This window comes from Ovis aries, chromosome X (assembly GCF_016772045.2).
Source record: "Ovis aries strain OAR_USU_Benz2616 breed Rambouillet chromosome X, ARS-UI_Ramb_v3.0, whole genome shotgun sequence".
Classification (NCBI taxonomy): Eukaryota; Metazoa; Chordata; class Mammalia; order Artiodactyla; family Bovidae; genus Ovis; species Ovis aries.
This window is the reverse complement of record NC_056080.1, coordinates 85,785,165-85,803,893: the sequence shown is the minus strand read 5'-3', so window position 1 is coordinate 85,803,893 and position 18,729 is coordinate 85,785,165. Positions and strand designations below refer to the sequence as shown.

Here is an 18,729-nt window from a genome sequence, read left to right as displayed (position 1 = left end):
TTGGTGGGTGAGGACTCAGAGCAAAAGTCTCCTCTAGAATTGGCCTCCACTGAAGGAGCTGCCTCCCTGGGGAAGCTCACTGTGAGAGACTACTCATGGGATCAATGTGGGGAGCATACAGTGGCCAGAAGTGAACAACTGAATGAAAGGCAAGTTAGACACAGAAACTTAGCCTTTGGAGGTTGAAGTCATGAGCATGGGGGATACCTGTGCCCTGTCTGAAGTTCAAGGAGTATGACTTCCAAGTATTTGTGTTGGACTCAATCACAAAGCTATATATATCTCAAGGCTTCTGTGCCCTGATGGTTATTTTGGCAAGTCACATCATCTTCTTGTCCCGGCGAAGACACGGAACAGAATTAGTGAGCATTTCCCACTGGGATGACTCAGAGGGATAGTATCGGGAGGGAGGTGGGAGGGGGTTCAGGATGGGGAACATGAGTACACCCGTGGTGGATTCATGTTGATGTATGGAAAAACCAATACAATATTGTAAAGTAAAAAATAAATAAATAAATAAAATGGTATACTATATACACCTAAAAAAAATTTTAAAAAAGATAGTATTTATGCATCACACAGTAAGGCAGAGGAGTATGGATGGATGGACTCCAAGTTAGACATTTTCACCTGGTCTTCTGTGTGCATTTCATGGGGCACAAAGAAGTGGGCTTCAGGCTGGATGCTTACAAATGTTAGTATTCTCTGTGCCAAGAGATATATTGGCTACAGTTGAGGCACTTACAATCAGCCTCCTGCTTGCTCTCTGAAATGAATAAAACAATAGAGACAGCATAAATAGCCAGTGTTTGTCTCTTATAAATACCTAAATGTAACCGTCATGGCAAGGACAAAGAGGGGCAAAACCTCGTTTGAGTAAAGAATAAAGGGATCTCCACTCCCGCATCTTTTGGGATAAGGGAGACACTGGACATGTGAAGCAAGGCTCCTTGTGGGTCAAAAGTCAAGGGATAATGCCAGACCATAATGAGTCTTGCTCCTCATGGAAACCTTCACTTCGAGATCCATCTTGGCTGAGGGATGTGTGTATGAATCCAGGGGAGTGTCCCAGGGAGGTCAGGTGTGGAAAAAGAAACCAGATGATAGGCCTGAAGGAAGACAAAAATCCAGAAGGACTGCCTCATATAAATGACTTGACCTGCTCTTGACTGTGCTCCTGCTCACCGGGGGTGACATCCACACTCTTTCTCTCCAGGATTGCATCTCTGCCTTGCTTCTGTCTCAACTAAACCATTTCTTTCTGTGCTCTCCCACTTGTGCTATGTTTCTAATAAAGTCTGTACCTGCATTTACAGTTTCTGCCTCTGTGATAAATGCACTTTTCACTGGAGGCAATGATCCATGAAACAATAGCATTCAGCCTCTAGCCCTTGCTAGTCTACTGGCTAGGATTCCGGGCTCTCATCCAGGGTACCCAGGTTCAATTCCTGGGCAGGGAATTAAGATGTCACTTCACTCAACTGCTCCCTGCTGCCTCCCAAGATCAGTGCCAAGGAGGAGTCCTCACCTTGGCCCTGAATGGACGGCGCCTGGACAGAGCTTCCATCAGTCAGTCAGGAAGAAGCCTTTCCTGCTTTTTGGGACCTCAGCCCCATGGATGTGGCACCACCTTCATCCAGAATATCTTTCCACACCATCTCAGATACCAGCACAATGGGATGCTTTTTCCCAAACAACGTGCTATTGTTATTTATATGAAAAGTGTTTTTGTTTCTGTCTTTGTATTTAAATTGGTGAGTTGATCATGTATTTATTCCCAAACTGTTGGAGGTTTACCTAGGATCCCATGTTCCCTGCAGGCAGCTTCCAGGAAGCAGAGGAGAAGAGACGTGAACAAGGACCTGGAGTCTCTCCCCGGCCCTGGAGTGTGCTCGGTGCTCAACAGTCAGCAGCCTGTAGGTGTAGCTTGTGATGAAGACAATTCCCTTCATGTTTGAGGAGTTTTTGAGAAAGCCAAAGTGCCTTGAATCCCCAACTGTTTCTAGTCACCCCTCTGTGCTGGCACTTTCAAATGCAAGATCTGATTTAGCTTCCAAGGCTCCTGGGAATGTCAGGGAGGGGTCCCCCGGCTCCCTCCCATGCTCGTTCTGCCCTCCCCTCTGCAGTGATGCTGCCCACAGTCCCAGCGAGCTGAGGATGTGCCCCTGCCTCCTGATGCCAGGAACAGTCTCCCCCGGGAGTCCCGGCTGCCTCCACACGGTGGGACTTGCCTGCGCACCTCCACAGGTGCCCTTAGGCTCCCGAAAGCCATGAGCTTCATGAGGGCAGGTATCAGACAAGCGACAGTGAGAGGACAAGGGCAGTGGGAGTTTTATTCATAAACTCTAGCTAGGATATGCACAATGCCGCACTTTTCACCTCCAAGGAGAATTCGGAGGTGTGTGAATTCAAGTTCAGTGCAGATTTTGCCACTGTGGTTTCCGTAATCCCTCCTCATCTATGGCTTTAGGGCCTGACCACCTGGATAAGCTGATCCATTAGGTTAAGTGCACAGCCACCAGTTTTAAAGAAGACACTCCATTAAAATCCTACCAAAAGTTTGGGGATGCTTACCAAGACGTCTTCAACTATATTCTCCAAGACTGGGTCGATTGTGTAGCAAACCAAAGTCCACTCACCCCTCCCCAATTGGCAAATTTTTGGTGTAGCTAGATCAAGCAGCATAAACAGGTGTCTAACTCTCCCTGACCGCAGCGTAACTTCCCTTCCTGCCCCAGGAAATTTATCTAGGACAGAAGCGGATCTTCTAATGTGTATGTCCCATTTCAGAGTTTCTTCTCACCCATAAGACACTGTGTGTACCTGGCTGCGGCCACCATTCACCCTCATCACCATCACCTGCCACAGAATGAACCCAGCTTCCCAAAGCCCCAAACCACCCTGGACCAGGCCCCGACACTCAAGTGCTCCCCGTGGACCCTGCCCCTGGTTGCCTTGTTCTGTGGAACTAGGGGATGTCTGTCCACCTTCCTCATGGGACTGCAGCTCTCAGATCATCACTCTAGGTGTTGGGGTGTCCTGCTTCTCCTAGTGTCCCCACTGTTAACACAGGGCCTTCCACAGAGCACAGGCTCCATGAAGGTCTGTGGAATAAATGAGCTAGAGCGGGACACTTATTATAAAGTCAAATTAGGCTTTTTGTACTTTCTTAAATAATAACTTGAAAAACTCCAATTGAACAGAGATAGTTTAGCTGCATAAAATGACAGACAAGAAGTACAGAGGAACTCACCTCAAATATATTTTATTTCTTAATTCTTACTAAGTAATATTATATTTCCAAAATAGTTATATTCCAAGCCCATGTAATCTTGTTCAGGGTGACAAAATAAAATGAAAGTGTTCGCAATCACTTTTACAAAACAGCAAAACTCTTGTTCTTGAACTGGGTAAGCACAAACACACTGTGATCAACGTTATTGACATAGTTAGACACTGAGGCTTATTAAGCCTCCTATTAAAAGGAATAACATTTGAAACAATTCTAAAGGAAACAGAAATGAATCTCCATGTCATTGTAGAGAAGAGGAAGCCAAAGATGCTACACACCTGTTCCCTCAACTGGCCCAGGCTGTCACGACTGAGAAGGCTGAATGCTCCCTCTTCCAACACAGAGGGAAGGATCAGCCTCCCTTCCTAACCCCAGGACAAGCTGCCGGATGCGGGCCTGAAAGGAGCCTGGCTGCTGCTCTGGCTCAGGGCCCCTCTTCCTCCTCCCTCACAGCTATGCACACCGGGGTGGGAAGAACCTGGGCCGCCTTCCATTGACCCTGTGCAGATAGTCCTTGACTTGCTGCTTGCTGGTCTCTGCATAGGCCCGGGGACCCCACAGGAACTCGTAACGAGCAGGGTGGCTGTAAGGCACCTGACGGTACTCCAGGTACCCTGCCTGCACCCACACTTGGGTCAGCAGCTCCTTGGGCTCCCCATAGATGCAGTGCTCTATGCCAGGAAATACCCCCATCATGCTGAGTGCTCCCCAGACCTTCTCCTCACAGACCCGGTCCCCTGCTACGAGAATCAGGCTCAGGACCGTCACCAGGAGGCCAGCCTTTGGTATGCTCTGCCCACCCCTCTGCATCTCATTGAGGGTGAGGCCCAGGGTGGGGACCATGACATAGATGTGCTCTCTGTGGTCCACCTCCTTCATATCCACACCAAAGGCCAGCTGCAGGCACTGTGTGGCTTTACGGAAGACCACTGGGAAGTGGGCCTGGTTATCCCTGAGGACCCTATTCAGCATTTCAGCCTGGAAAATCGGCTCCTTGGTGCCATACTTGAGGAGCAGGAACTCCAGTAGTTCAGCCGTCATCACATTCACAGCCTGCTTGAACAAGATCTCCGCATCCACGGCGGCAGAGGAAGATGAGTCTGGAGGGAAGGAGGCCAGAGGGGTTGAGGCATCCTCTGCCTCAGCCCCCAGGAGCTGCGCCTCCACTGGGCCCTGGGCCTGGATTTGGCCCTGAAGGTCTTCCTCAGAAGTGCAGAGCTCATTCGTTGGGACCACAGGCATGATGACTGGGGTCTTGTGCACAGTGGGGGTGTGGTAGAGGGAAAATGGAGACCACTGACCTGGGAAAGAGAGAGAATGTAAATGGTCTCAGTTCTGAAATGCGCCACGGGTGGCTCTGCCTGAGGCCGCTTACTGGTCTTCCTTGAGGGCAGCTCTTGGGTGTTACAGGGGCGCTCCTCCTTGGTGGTCAGTCCCCTGTCAAGTGAGGAAGAGAAATTCTGGCTCAGGGTGCAGCCAGCACAGCCCAAGGTTCTGGGGCCGACAAGGTGGGGGAATTAGGGCCTTTTGAGATCCCCTCTGTTCTGGGATTGGGAGCCCCTGTGCACACTCAGGACACCCGCCTCACCTTGACTCCTGGCACTTCCGTGACCTCAAACACAGACCTCAGATCTCGGCCGTCGCCTCCTGGTTCCTGGATCCCCTGTGAGAAAAATGGAGGGGGCACCTCGGGGGTAGACTGTGGCTCAGACCTAGGCCTTCTTTCCTGGTTGGAGGGATTGACTCTATGAGGTCCCCCCAGATGTGGGGTGGCTAGTCCCATTGGGGCTCACATGTAGTGCTCACATTTACACTGGAATGGCCTGGACCTTCCCCCTTTGGGGGCCTGCAGGGAAACTCAGAACAAGTGCCAAGTCTGGATAGAAAGTGCTGAGGGGCCCCATATGTGGCCACACATGCCTAGGGCCTCCCGTGGGTCCTAGGCTGGGGAGAAGCTGGGTCACCTCTCCTCACTTCCTACCTGGCCTCCCAGCACTGAATAGAGGGGCAGGCGTCTGCTCAATCCTCCCTCGGTATCTGGGGAGTCCAGCTTTTGCAGACCCGAAGCTTCCGCCCTCTACCAGAACACCTCACCTTAAGGCCCCTAAGAAAGAGGTGAATAAGCTGCTCACCCCACTCTGGGGCCTCCAAGACCGCCACCCCCAACCCCCCCCCCCCCGCCCTGCCCCGCCACTGCCCCACGCAAGAGCAAGGATCCCTCCCTGCCTTAGGGTCTAACAGCCTCAGTCCTTCCCTGCATGGAGCCTAGACTCCAGGCAGGACCCGCGATTGTGCCGTCCGCCATGTTGAAACGCCACAACATTCACCAGGTCCCCAGGACCCGGATGTCAGGAAACCCTGCACATCCCGCCCGGGGACTACCAGGGTCCCCTCTGTTCTGGGGTCGGGCTCCCCTCCTCCCTCAGTGCCCTCACCAGTAGGACCGGACTGTCCTCTCCCTACCTGAGACCCGGCTCCTCACACCAAGTCCCCAGTCTCTCTGAGACCCGCGTGTCAGGAAGTCAGACAGGCTTAGTGTGCTCTTCTCACCACAAGGGCTCCCAGGGCCAACTACCGGGGTGGGGATCTATGGGGTTCTGTCCGTCCTCACGCAGGGGCCCCTCAGTCCTCCTTTAGGCACCTCACCTTGCCTCCAGTCAGGACTGGATTCTCGCCTCTCCCCAACTGCAGCCCCAGCCCCTCACACCAGGGCCCCAGGCTCTCTGAGACCCGGATGTCAGGAAACCCTGCACATGGTCATCCCGCCCGGGGACTACCAGGGTCCCCTCTGCTCTGGGGTCGCGCTCCCCTCCTCCCTCAGTGTCCTCACCTTGACTCCCGGTAGGACCTGGACTCTGTCCTCTCCCTACCTGAGACCCGGTTCCTCACACCAAGTCCCCAGTCTCTCTGAGACCCGCATGTCAGGAAGTCAGACAGGCTTTGTGTGCTCTTCTCACCACAAGGGCTCCAGGGCCAACTACCGGGGCGGGGATCTATGGGGTTCCGTCGGTCCTCACGCAGGGGCCCCTCAGTCCTCCTTCAGGCACCTCACCTTGCCTCCAGTCAGGACCTGGGATTCTCGCCTCTCCCCAGCTGCAGCCCCGGCCCCTCACACCAGGGGGCCCAGTGTCTCCAAGACCCGGATGTCAGGAAGTCAGACCATGCCTGTTTCACTCATTCTATCCCACGGACACCCCGGACTGATAACAGAGACGGGCTACTCTGAGGTCTCCTCTGATTGTGGCCCACGGTACCCTAGTCTTCCCTCAGTGTCCTCAACTTGACACACCACAGGACCTGGGAATTGGCGCACCTGAGTCGGGGCCCCATACGCGAAGTCCCCAGTCTGAGACCCGGATGTCAGGAAGTCTGCCCGTTGTTTCAGGAGCCCAGGCTGAGAGCCGGATATCAGGAAGTGAGACCACGCATGTTGAGCTCAACCTATCCCAGGCCCAGGGTCCCCGCAGTCCTCCCTCAGGGTCCTCACCCAGACTCTTTCAGAACCTAAGATCCTCCCCTGCACCCTCTGAGGCCCCTCCCCTTACATCAAGTCTCCAGTGTCTCTGCGACCCTGTGCTCATGCCGCCACCAGGGTCTCCCAGGGCTGACAGCAGGTGCCAGGACCTGTGGGGTTACCTGTGTCCTCCCTCAACGTCCTCATCTTGAGCCCTGGCAGGTCCAGGGATGTCCCTATGTTGACCGGAAGCAGGACCCTCACGTCAAGGCCGTCACTGACCTGAGACCCCGGGAGGAGACTGTGGACAGGATATCAGGGCTCCAAGCCCAGGGCTTCCCAGAGTTGAGATGATCCCACAGGGGTTCCTCAACCCTCTTTCTCTTTGTCACCTTGACTCCCAGCTCACCTAGGCACCTCCCTCAGCTGCCAACTTTGCTCCCCTTAGAGCCAGCATCCCCCGAAGCCAGGACCCCTGAGAGGCAAGCAGGAGAGGGGGCTCGTTCCCACAAGCCTGTAAGGGTCTTGCAGGGTTAAAAGCAGTGACGACCTGTATGTCCTGGGCTCCCAGTGGCCCCCTCAGGGTTCTACCTTGACTCCTAGCAGAGCTGGGCTCCTTCATGCTGCTGACCTAAACGCAAGCTCTGTGACCCAGGCCCTCATATCTCCCCCTCCAGTGGGGTCAGTGACGTCACATCTGGACGCCACACCCTGTGGTCCCCCATGGCTGTTGGGAGGACCGCACATGTATCCCTTGGGGACCCTCTGTCCTCACCTCGAGTCTCTGCCAGACGTGGGCCCCTCCCTCTCTCCACGAGACTGTGCCCTCAGACCGACTCTGACTCCCTGAGTCACTGAGGAAGTGGTGGGGGAGGTGAGGCTCGACCTGACAGCCCAGACCACAGTCTCCAGGAGTCCCAGTAGGAGTGAAGTTGTAGTCTATGAGAACCTCTGTTCCAGGGTGACTAGACCCCCTCATCCTCATTCAGGAGGGGCCTCCTTAACACTCGAGAGAAGGCTGCAGTCCCAGGGCAGATGCTGGATGGGGGCCTGCTGTTCCCATGACCATGGGGGAGCACAGGGAACCACATATCTTCCCGTGAGGGCCCATCAGCAGTCACTGTACTTGGAAAACATTTTGTATAAAATATTTGGTTTTAGGTGAAGAGGCTGAGTCATGGCAGGTGATTTAGGGGAACCGTTGGTTTGATGATTAGATAATATTACCTGTTGGTTGTTGTTCATTCGCTCAATCATGTCCAACTCTTTGCAACTCCATGGACTGCAGTGTGCCAGGCTTCCCTGTCCTTCACTATTTCCTAGAGTTTGATCAAACTCATGTCCATTGAGTTGGTGATGCCCTCCAACCGTCTCATCCTCTGTCGTCCCCTTCTCCTCCTGCCTTCAATAGTTCCCATCATCAGAGACTTTTCCAATGAGTCAACTCTTCGCATGAGGTGGCCAAAGTACTGGAGTTTCTGCTTCAGCATCATTCCCTCCAAAGAAATCCCAAGGTTGATTTCCAGAATGGACTGGTTGGATCTCCTTGCAGTCCAAGGGACTCTTAAGAGTCTTCTCCAACACCACAGTTCAAAAGCATCAATTCTTTGGCACTCAGCCTTCTTCACAGTCCAACTCTCACATCCATACATGACTACTGGAAAAACCATAGCCTTGACTAGACAGACCTTTTTTTTTGGCAAAGTAATGTCTCTGCTTTTCAGTATGCTATCTAGGTTGGTCATAACTTTTCTTCCAAGGAGTAAGCATCTTTTAATTTTATGGCTGCAGTCACCATCTGCAGTGATTTTGGAGCCCCAAAAATAAAGTCTGACACTGTTTCCACTGTTTCCCCATCTACTATACTTAAATTGCTACAGAGTATTTTCTATTACTATATTTCAATCTATCTCTTACTCCAGTCCTATATTTAGTCTCTCACTGTATCTATTGTTTCCCCATCTATTTGCCATGAAGTGATGGGACCGTATGCCATGATGTTAGTTTTTGGAATGTTGAGTTTTAAGCCAACTTTTCCACTGTGCTTTTTCACTTGAAATTAAAAGACACTTGCTCCTTGGACAGAAAACTATGACAAACCTAGATAGCAAATTAAAAAGCAGAGACATTACTTTGCCAGCGAAGATCTGTATAGTCAAGCCATGGTTTTCCAGTAGTCATGTATGGATGTGAAATCTGTAAAATAAAAAAGCCTGAGAATGGAAGAATTGATGTTGGAGAAGACTCTTGAGAGTCCCTTGGATGCAAGGAGATCAAACCAGTCAATCCTAAAGGATATCAACCCTGAATACTCACCAGAAAGACTGATGCTAAAGCTGAAGTTCCAGTACTTTGGCTGCCTGTTGCCAAGAACTGATCCGTTGGAAGAGACCCCAATGCAGGGATAAATTGACACTTGTAGTTTGTTTCCTCCTGCCACTTATGACCAACCTAGACAGCATAATAAAAAGCAGAGACATTGCCCAAAAAGGTCCATCTAGTCAAAGCTATGTGTTTTCCAGTAGTCATGTGTGGGTATGAGAGCTGGACCTTAAAGAAAGCGGACCTAGTTTACATACGTGAGTGTGAGCATGCGAAGTGCATCCTCCTGTTTTATCCCTACTCTTTTGTCCCCTGGTTGACACTAAGTCTGTTTGCAAACTCCGTGTCTACTCCTCCTTTTAAAATGAGTTTGTCTGTTTTAGGTGGTCGATTTCACCTCTGAATGATAGCGTGTGGTCTTTGTCTTGCTCTGTCTGATTTCTTTCACTTAGTAGGACCCATCCCTGTAGCTGCAGATGGTTTCATTTCATTCTGACCTATGGCTGAGCTACACCCACTTATAACTGGGCATCGCGTCTCCTGGATGCAATCATCTGTCAGAGACATTATGGTTTACTCACAGCTTGTCTCTTTTAAAAAGGGCAGCAGGGTTCATTGGGGTTCACATGTCTTTTGTACCAGAGGTGTCTTCAAGCATACATATAGTGGGGAGGAGTGCCGCATCAAAGGCTACCTCAGTTATTCAGGCATTAGGTCTCCCCATGCTGTTCCCCACTGTGGCTGATTCCAGTTTCCCACCTAAGAGTGTGGACTGTGAAGAAGGCTGAGTGCCGAAGAATTGCTGCTTTTGAACTGTGGTGTTGGAGAAGACTCTTGAGAGTCCCTTGGACTGCAAGGAGATCCAACCAGTCCATTCTGAAGGAGATCAGCCCTGGGATTTCTTTGGAAGGAATGATGCTAAAGCTGAAGCTCCAGTCCTTTGGCCACCTCATGCGAAGAGTTGACTCATTGGAAAAGACTCTGATGCTGGGAGGGATTGGGGGCAGGAGGAGAAGGGGACGACCGAGGATGAGATGGCTGGATGGCATCACGGACTCGATGGACATGAGTCTGAGTGAACTCCGGGAGATGGTGATGGACAGGGAGGCCTGGCGTGCTGCGATTCATGGGGTCGCAAAGAGTCGGACACGACTGAGCAACTGAGCTGAACTGAACTGAACTGAACCTAAGAGTGTGCTAAGAGAAATCCCTCTGTTTTATTCCTCCCCAACATGAAATGTGTGCAGAGTGTTTGATGTAGACCGCCTTGACTGGCAGCAGGTGATTCCTCCTTGGAATGCTCTTTGCATTCGTGGAGAGACAAGTGTTGGGTTCTGGCTGCCCTAATTCCCTGTGATTTTACATTTTTCCTTTTATACATAGAGTGAGTAAAATTTCCCAGCTGAAAAGTGCTTCGTGAAAGCCTATCCCTCCTGGAGTTTGTGGTTGGTATCCAGTGCAAGTGCCATGCTTGAGGGCAGGTGTTACTTACAACCCCTTAAGCCTTCTGAGTATTCAGTTCCCAGAAGCCCCAGGTGAGTGGTGTTGCTGTGAGAAATGGGCATAAGACAGCAGCACTTCCTGATTTTCAACCCTCTATTTGGGGAAGGAGAGCCTTCCTGAAAATTGGTTTGCTGGGTTGTAAATGTGAGCGATAAGTGCCAGAGCACACTGCCAGTGGGTTGTGTTTTCTTTGTAGTATCCTCATTACTGTTCAGCCCCTCCAAGCCATCCCCACTCTGAGACCAATCCTAACCCCTCTATTTGCTCCTCTGAAGGTTCCGCCTCCCAGAGGTAAGGTGACTCTAAGGTCCGAGGCCAGAGGTGGGAACCCCCACAATGGGAGAAGTGCGGACCAGCCGGCTTTGCAAAGCTCTTCCATCCCAATATGTCCTGCATTCTCTGGGTGCCCTAAGATTATTTGAATCCTGCGGGGACAAACTGGGTCTGGAGATTGTGCTTTGCCCCGGAAGGGAGTACAGATAGGTCTAAGGTGAGAGGATCATGGGTGCACATTGTCCTCAGCCCCAGGAGCATCCAGCCAAGGGAGGCAAGGCTGCTCAGGCTCCAGCGATGTGACCCAAGTCTGATTCCCCGGGCCTGAAGGGACTAGAGCAGTCATTTTTTACAGCAGTTAAATAATGTCTGTTCATGTTGGAGTCTAGTTGATGGACAATGATGTGTTTGTGGCATTTGTACAACACCTTGATTCAGGTATAGGTGGAGATATATCCGGTCTTTTCTAGATCCTTGCATGGATAGGGTATTACACAGTGTCGTGGACCACAGTTCTCTGTGCTATATAGTAAGTAAGTTTTCTTTGGTGACCTAGTTTTCATATGTGAGTGTGTGTAGGGTAAGTGCATCCTCCTGTTTTATGCCTCCATCTTTTGTCCCCTTAGTAACACTAGGTCTGTTTGCTAACTCTGTGTCTGTTCCTCCTTTTTAAATAAGTCCATCTGTTTCAGGTGGTCGAGTTCACCTATGAATGGTTCCGTGGTGAGGTCTTTGTCTCCCACTGTGTGCATTCCTTCATTTAGTTGGACCCATCCCTGTAGCTCAAAGATTCATTATGATCTCTGGCTGAGAAACATGCGCTTGTAACTGGGCATCGCATCTCCTGGATGCACTCATGTCCAGGACATAATGGGTGCCTCCGTGTTTTGCCTCTTTTAAATAGTGTGGCAGGGACCATCGGGATGCACGTCTTTTTCAGTGGAGGTGTCTCCTCGCGTACACCCCGTGGGGAGAGTGTGGCATCATATGCTAGGTCTGGTCCTTTTGGCGTTATGGCCTCTCGTGATGTCCCCACTGTGGCTGATTCCAGTTACACCCACGCCAGTGGGCTAGAATGTTCCCCTTGCTGTCCGCCCTCCCAAGTATACCTGTGCGCAGACTCAGTGATGATGAACGCCTTGCCTGGGAGCAGGTAGTTCCTCCTGTGACCTTTTGTTTGCATTTGTCCGGAAAGAGATGCTGGGTGGGATGATTTCCTGTGATTCTACACTTTTTCTCTTATAATGTGGGTGAGTAAATTTTCCTGGCTGAAATAGTCTTCCTGACAACCTGTCCCTTTCATCGTTTTCCTTGAGTATCCTTCTCAAGGCCCATTGTTGAGAGCAGGTGTCATTATAGCCCCTAAGGCCTTGGGAGGATTCAGTTCCCAGAAGCCTGGATTTGAATTGTGGTGTTGGGAGAAATGCCCACAAGGTGGCAGCACTTCTTGATTTTTCTTTTTTCTTTCTTTCTTTCTTTTTTTTTTTTAGGTGCATTTTGTTTTTGAATTTTTATTAGAGTACAATTGACTTACAATGCTGTGTTAGTTTATGGTGTACAACAATGTGAATCAGTGTATATATATATATATATATATATATATATGCACATATCCTCCATTTTTCAGATTATTTTCCCATATAGAGAATATTACAGAGTAGAGTTCCGTGTACTATACAATAGGTCCTTATTAGCTATCCATTCTATAATTGTGAAAGTGAAGGTGTCAGTTTCTCAGTCAAGTCTGACTCTTTCTTTTTTCTTGTTTGATATGAAATTTTAATTACATGACACAAAACGTTCTTTGACCAGATTTGAGGCAATTTTTCTTTCTCATGCTCAATATTTGTACTTGATTCTTTTATTATAACAACTTACTGAAGCTTCATGTTTTAAAAATTCTTATCACACTGAGGATGTATAATAAACATACTTTAAATTCTTGTTCTGAATGGTTCTTTAATTTGGCCTTCTTCAGTATAATTCATTCAGTGTGATTTTCTTAAGGAGCAGTTATATTCCTTAGATGTTGGGTTACTTTTTAAAATTTATTTATTTATTTTAATTAGAGGCTAATTACTTTACAATATCGTAGTGGGTTTTCCCATGCATTGACATAAATCAGCCATGGGTGTACATGTGTCCCCCATCCTGAACCCCCACTCCCACCTCCCTCCCCATCTCATCCTTCAGTGTCATCCCAGTGCCCTGAGCGCCTTGTCTCATGCATCAAACCTGGACTGGCGGTCTATTTCACATATGGTAATATACATGTTTCAATGCTATTCTCTTAAATCATCCCACCATCACCTTCTCCCACAGAGTCCAAAAGTCTGTTCTTTATATCTGTGTCTCTTTTGCTATCTCGAATATAGGGTCATGATTACCATCTTTCTAAATTCCATATGTATGCATTAATATACTGTACTGGTGTTTTTCTTTCTGACCTACTTCACTCTGTATAATAGGCTCCAGTTTCATCCATCTCATTAGAACTGATTCAAATGCAATCCTTTTAATAGCTGAGTAATACTCCACTGTGTATAGGTACCACAGCTTTCTTATCCATTCATCTGCCGATGGACATCTAGGTTGCTTCCATGTTCTGGCTATTATAAACAGTGCTGTGATGAACATTGGGGTACACGTGTCTCTTGGGGAATGAGAACCTTCGTGAAAGTTGCCTTCCATGGCTGTAAATGAGAGTATAAAGCCCCAGAACAAACTGCCTGGGGGCTATGTCTCCTCCCTTTTTTTCCCAGTATTCTCTGCCCCAGCAGGCAATCCCACTCCTCTTTTCTGCTGGTCTGAAGGTGCTGTGGTCCAAAGGTAAGGCAACTCTAAAGACAGAGGCTGGAGGTGGGAAAAACCCCCATGGGGAGAGATGCAGACCAGGTAACTTTTCAAAGCTCTTCCAGCCCAATCTGTCCTCCATCCCTGGGTGCACTAGTGTTGTTTTGTGGTTCAAGGCCTGCCTTGGTGTGGAGATTGTCATTTCCTAAAGAGATCTGAAATAATACAGATGGGGAGTGCGGGTGGCCTCATTACTGACACATTTTTCTCACATGGCAAAAGTGATACCATATTCCTGATATCATATGATGTTTGATTTTCTGGCTTCACTTTTAGTTTAATATCTTTCCATTTTTCTCCAAATCCTATTAATCAATATCATGTATATTCCACTGTATGTATGTGCCACATCTTCTCTACGCATCCATCTTTTGTTGTTAAATTTATGTTTTTTTCTATTTCTTGTGTGTTGGGAATACTGCTGCTATTAACATAGTGGTGCACGTATTTCTCTCAATTATATTTTCATCCTCCTTTTGCCCAGGAGTAAAATTGGTGGATCATATGCCAACTCAGTGAATGAAAATTGTAGCTGATACTTCCATAGTACTGTTGAATTTACTAATTGCAATTTAATGCATTATTTTGCTATTGATCCTGGAGATGTGTGGAAATGTCATTGCTATCCTAATAGGCATTGATTGGATTTGGAATCAAAGTGGACCCAGGTCACATTTCACCTATATTGTAATCTGTGTGACCTTAGATGATTGGTTTCCTACTCTTACCCTTTCTCAGTTGGTGTCCTTAGATTGTAGATGGCATTCATTCATGAAAGCTGGTTGCAACCGACATGTTCAGTTACATCGTATAAGAGCATCTGGAAGGAGAGAGTGTAGGGGGTAAGCAATTAGGGATCAGTAACAGAAATCTAGGCCAACTTCAGACTCCACAAGATGGATCAAAAAGGAAATTAAATCTTATAATCTGAATCAAATACAAAAGGAAGTGTCTGAGTGTGGGAGACAAAAACTACAGAAGCTCCCTGATCACACCATTGTATATCCCTTCCCTTTCAGTGCAGGAGGCACCTGTGTCTTGCTTCCAACCAATGGAAGATGTTAGAGGCTATGATGTCACTCCCTTGGCTAGGTTACAGTATGTGCGAAAGTGATAGATGTTAGCAGGTAACTTAGGTAACTTGGAAGACTGGAGAAAGAGACTCTCTGTGTGGCTTTGAAATAGTAAGCTGCCATGATGTGAGATGACCGCATGGTGGGGCAGTGTGTGACCTCTAGGAGCTGAGCATGGCTCCCAGCAATAGCCCAGAACCCTGAGTCCCACAGCCACCAGGGTTGGTACTGCTAACAACTCCAGTAAACTCAGAAGCAGGTTTTCTCCAGTCAAGTCCCCAGATGAGAACCCAGCCCAACTCACAGCCTGGTTGTATCCTCTGGACCCTGAGGAGAAGATCCAACCAAACTGTGCCTAGACTCCTGACCCACAGAAACTGAGAGGTGATAAATGGGCATTGCTGATGCCCCAAGTTTGTGGTGACTTGGTGACTTGTAGCAGCAGAGATCTAATGCACTGAGGTTTAGGCAAGACTTCCCTTAGCTGCCTGAAGAGAGGCATCGAGATGTAGCTACTCAAGACCCCACGTGATGGCAACCTGGAAGCCCCGTCCAGCCCCCAACCCGCACCTCCACTACCCACTCACTGGCCATGGAGGTGGCCAGGTGCCCATTAGGAGAAGCACAGGCCCTGGACAGGAAGCCACTTCTTGGGGTTGTGGTGAGGGTGAAGTGAGTTGAGGTATACAGCCCTGCCGTCAGGCCTGGAGGGCTCGGGTGTACATTCTCCTCCTACCGTGAGACATGGGGATACTAAGAGGCTTGCTGGACAATCACAGGCAGGTACCAGGGAGCTGATCTTACATCCAGATATGACAGTTCATTCGAAGCCTTTGTGACTAGTGGTTTACTGTCAGGAGAGTGTTCTCATTTGGATTCAGATCCACAATTACAAGCTGTCTGTCATCCCCTGGGGCAAAAGTTCAGACAGCTACTGGTTTGAGACTTAGCCTCTGCATTGAGCTGTTGGGCAGAGGCTTTCAGAGCTGACTAGCCAGGTTGAAGTGTGCCCAGATGCTGTAAGAAGCTGACTTCAGGCCCGGAGAAAGGGACAGTGATGCTAATTCTTTCATCCCCCAAAGTCTCAGGAATCCCTGAGCCTCAAAGCATAAACATTTCCAAAGTGTCTTGAGTCTATTAAAAGTATTCTCACCTAAATGGTGTCTGTCTGAGCACCTGGTTTTTGTTTTTGGTTTTTTTTTTTTTTTTTTTGGTAAGTAGCCTGTTCTTCCCCTGACTCTTTTTTGAGAGTAGTTATTATTTCCAACTACTTTATCATTAATCTGCAAACATTTTATATTAATCAAAAATTGGTGTTTCCTTTGGGCACTAACTGAAAAGGCAATGACAGTCTCCTCATACAATAGCTAACACCATCACCTTAATGAGGTAAAATATCTGCCTTCAGATTAAAAAAAATTTAACTCTGCCTTGTGGGAAGATAGAAGATGCAGACAATATTATGAAATGTCGCAGTTTGGCAGCTTGTTCACACAGCAGCAGATGGCTTTAATTTCATTAACCACTAATAGTTTATTTATACATTCAGAGATGGGAGTGATTTTCCTCAAAAAATGAGACAACTGGGGGTCCTTAACATGAAGCCTCACAAGTCTTGCTCTGGGTGAGATTCCTCTGCATTGCTTTACTCAACAAAATTTCTAGAAGGGTTTGCAGACATCCTAACAGCTGTAGTACCTCTGGGGGAACCCACTTTCCGCCTACCTGCAGTGGAGGCAGAGAAGGGGCACAGCCCCCCAACTTGAGCCTTGCCTCTCGGCAGCATGTGGAACTGTGTGGGAGACGGTGCCAGCTGCATGTAGTCAGTGGGAAATCTTGATTTAGAAATTTGAAGAAGAAAGGAGAGGGGGAAAAAGAGACTCCAGGATTCCTGACCCATTTTAAAGATGAAAAGAGGATTTGGGAAATGATTTAGTAGTCTAAAAAGTGGTAGCCTGTTCTTGCAGCAAAATTGTCTCTTTAATAGTTTTTTTCTGTTGCTAAAGTAAGGTATTGTGTGGGAAAAATGAGGGTTTTATGGTTTGGGGGTAATATTTTTATTTTTATGTAATTTTAGACTGAGAAGAGTTGCAAAAATAGAGAGTTGTTGTATATGCTTTACCTACTCCCTCCTATGTTAACGTCTAAAAACTACTGGATATTATGTAAGCTAGAGAATCAATCTTAGTACAATATATTAAATTTACAGAGTTTATTTAGACTTCACTACTTTTCCCTCTTCTATTCTTTTTTTTTTTTTCTATTCCAGCATTCCACATTTCATTTAGCCTTCCCCCATCCGCTTTAATGGACTTGATGCTTTTGAAGAGCGCTCGTCAGTTATTTTATAGAAGTCCCTCCATTGGGGTCTCTGTGATGTTTCCTTGTGATGAGATTGAGGTTATGTAGTTTGGGAAGAATGCACCAAAAGGGTGCCTTGTTCTGTGCATCATATTAGGGGTACATGATTTTGATATGTGTTACTGGTGATGTTAACGTTGATCACTTGGCAAAGGTGGTATTTGTCAGGATTCTCCACCATAAACCTACTCTTTTTCCTCTTGCCAGTTATCGAACATTTGAGTAGAGAACTTTGAGACTATGCAAATATCCTGTTTGTGCTTAAACTCTTGCCCCCTGACTTTTTCTTTTCCATTGTAGTTTATTAGAAGATATTAAATATACATCCCTGTTCCCAGGAGGACCTTGTTTATCTATTTTATACACAGTAGTTGGCATTTGCCAATTTCAAACTCCTAATTTATCCCTCCCACACCACCCGACTTTTCCCCTTTGGTAACCATAAGTTTGTTCTCTGTATCTGTGTGCCTGTTTCTGTTTTGTAAATAAGTTCATTTGTATGATATTCTAGGTTCCACATATAACTATCATATGATATTAATATTTGTCTTTCCCTGTGTCTGCCTTACTTCACCTGGTGTGATAATCTCTTAAGTCCATACATGTTGCTGCAAATGGCATTTCATTCATTTCCATTTGCCTCCTGATTTTAGTATTTTCAGTGGGTCTTGCTTTTGGCACTAATTACAGTGGTGGTCCAACAGTGACTCTCTGCTTCCCTCTTTCTTTCTACGTTTGTTGATTGGAATTCTGTTAAAGACGACTTGTCTACTCTCCCTCACTTATTTTTTCAGTTATTCTTTATAGCAGGATGGATTATTGGACATTTATCTGATTCTTTCGGTTATAATCCATCATATCATTTACTTTATTGGTCACATGGTTCCATCTTTGGTCCTTGAAAGCTTTCAGGTTTGATATGCCCCCATATTTTAATATAATTTTTAGTACTCCTTTGCTTCCCTGGTGGCTGAGTGGTAAGGAATCCACCTGCCAATGCAGGAGATATGGGCTTGATCCCTGGGTTGGAAAGATCCCCTAGAGAAGGGAATGACAATGCACTCCAGTATTCTTACCTAGGAAATCCCAGGGATAGAGGAGACTGGCAGGCTACAGTCCATGGGGTCACAAAGAGTCGGACACGACTGAGCGACTAAACAACAACAATAGCACTTACTTTCTGGTACCACACAATACTCCAGGCTCATCTTTATTTATTGTTCCAACCAGATTCAACCAATTCTCCAAGGGGCCTTGGTTCCTTTCACTGGAGAATGGTATTAGAAACCAACATCTGGGCAGTAGGTGTATTAATTAGCTTCTGGTTGTCTCAGGAGAGAGAATTAGGTAATCTATACATATATGTATGCTAGTTCATGCATATACACACCTCTATTTTTGTTTCTATATCTATTTGTCTGTGTATGTGTATCTTTTTAAGAGGTAAGTCAATATTGATACTTCTGACTCCAATCTGTCACCTGAGGATTCATTCCAACCTTCTTCTTTTCTTTATTTGTAATTTTTTTTGAAAATTGATAAATTAGCCGTAATTATTTGCAAATTTACTTAGTTTTCCTCTAAGTATACAAACGGTT

General features: G+C 47.5%; 1 protein-coding gene across 1 annotated transcript; it reads right to left on the bottom strand.

The window, feature by feature from the left end:
* Window positions 1-3,745: 3,745 nt before the first annotated feature.
* On the bottom strand, window positions 3,746-4,534 carry LOC101108727 (melanoma-associated antigen 10-like). The gene has a single exon (XM_015104767.2). It carries the CDS (start codon window positions 4,532-4,534, stop codon window positions 3,746-3,748), a length of 789 nt encoding a protein of 262 aa, XP_014960253.2.
* Between the last annotated feature and the right edge of the window lie 14,195 nt (window positions 4,535-18,729).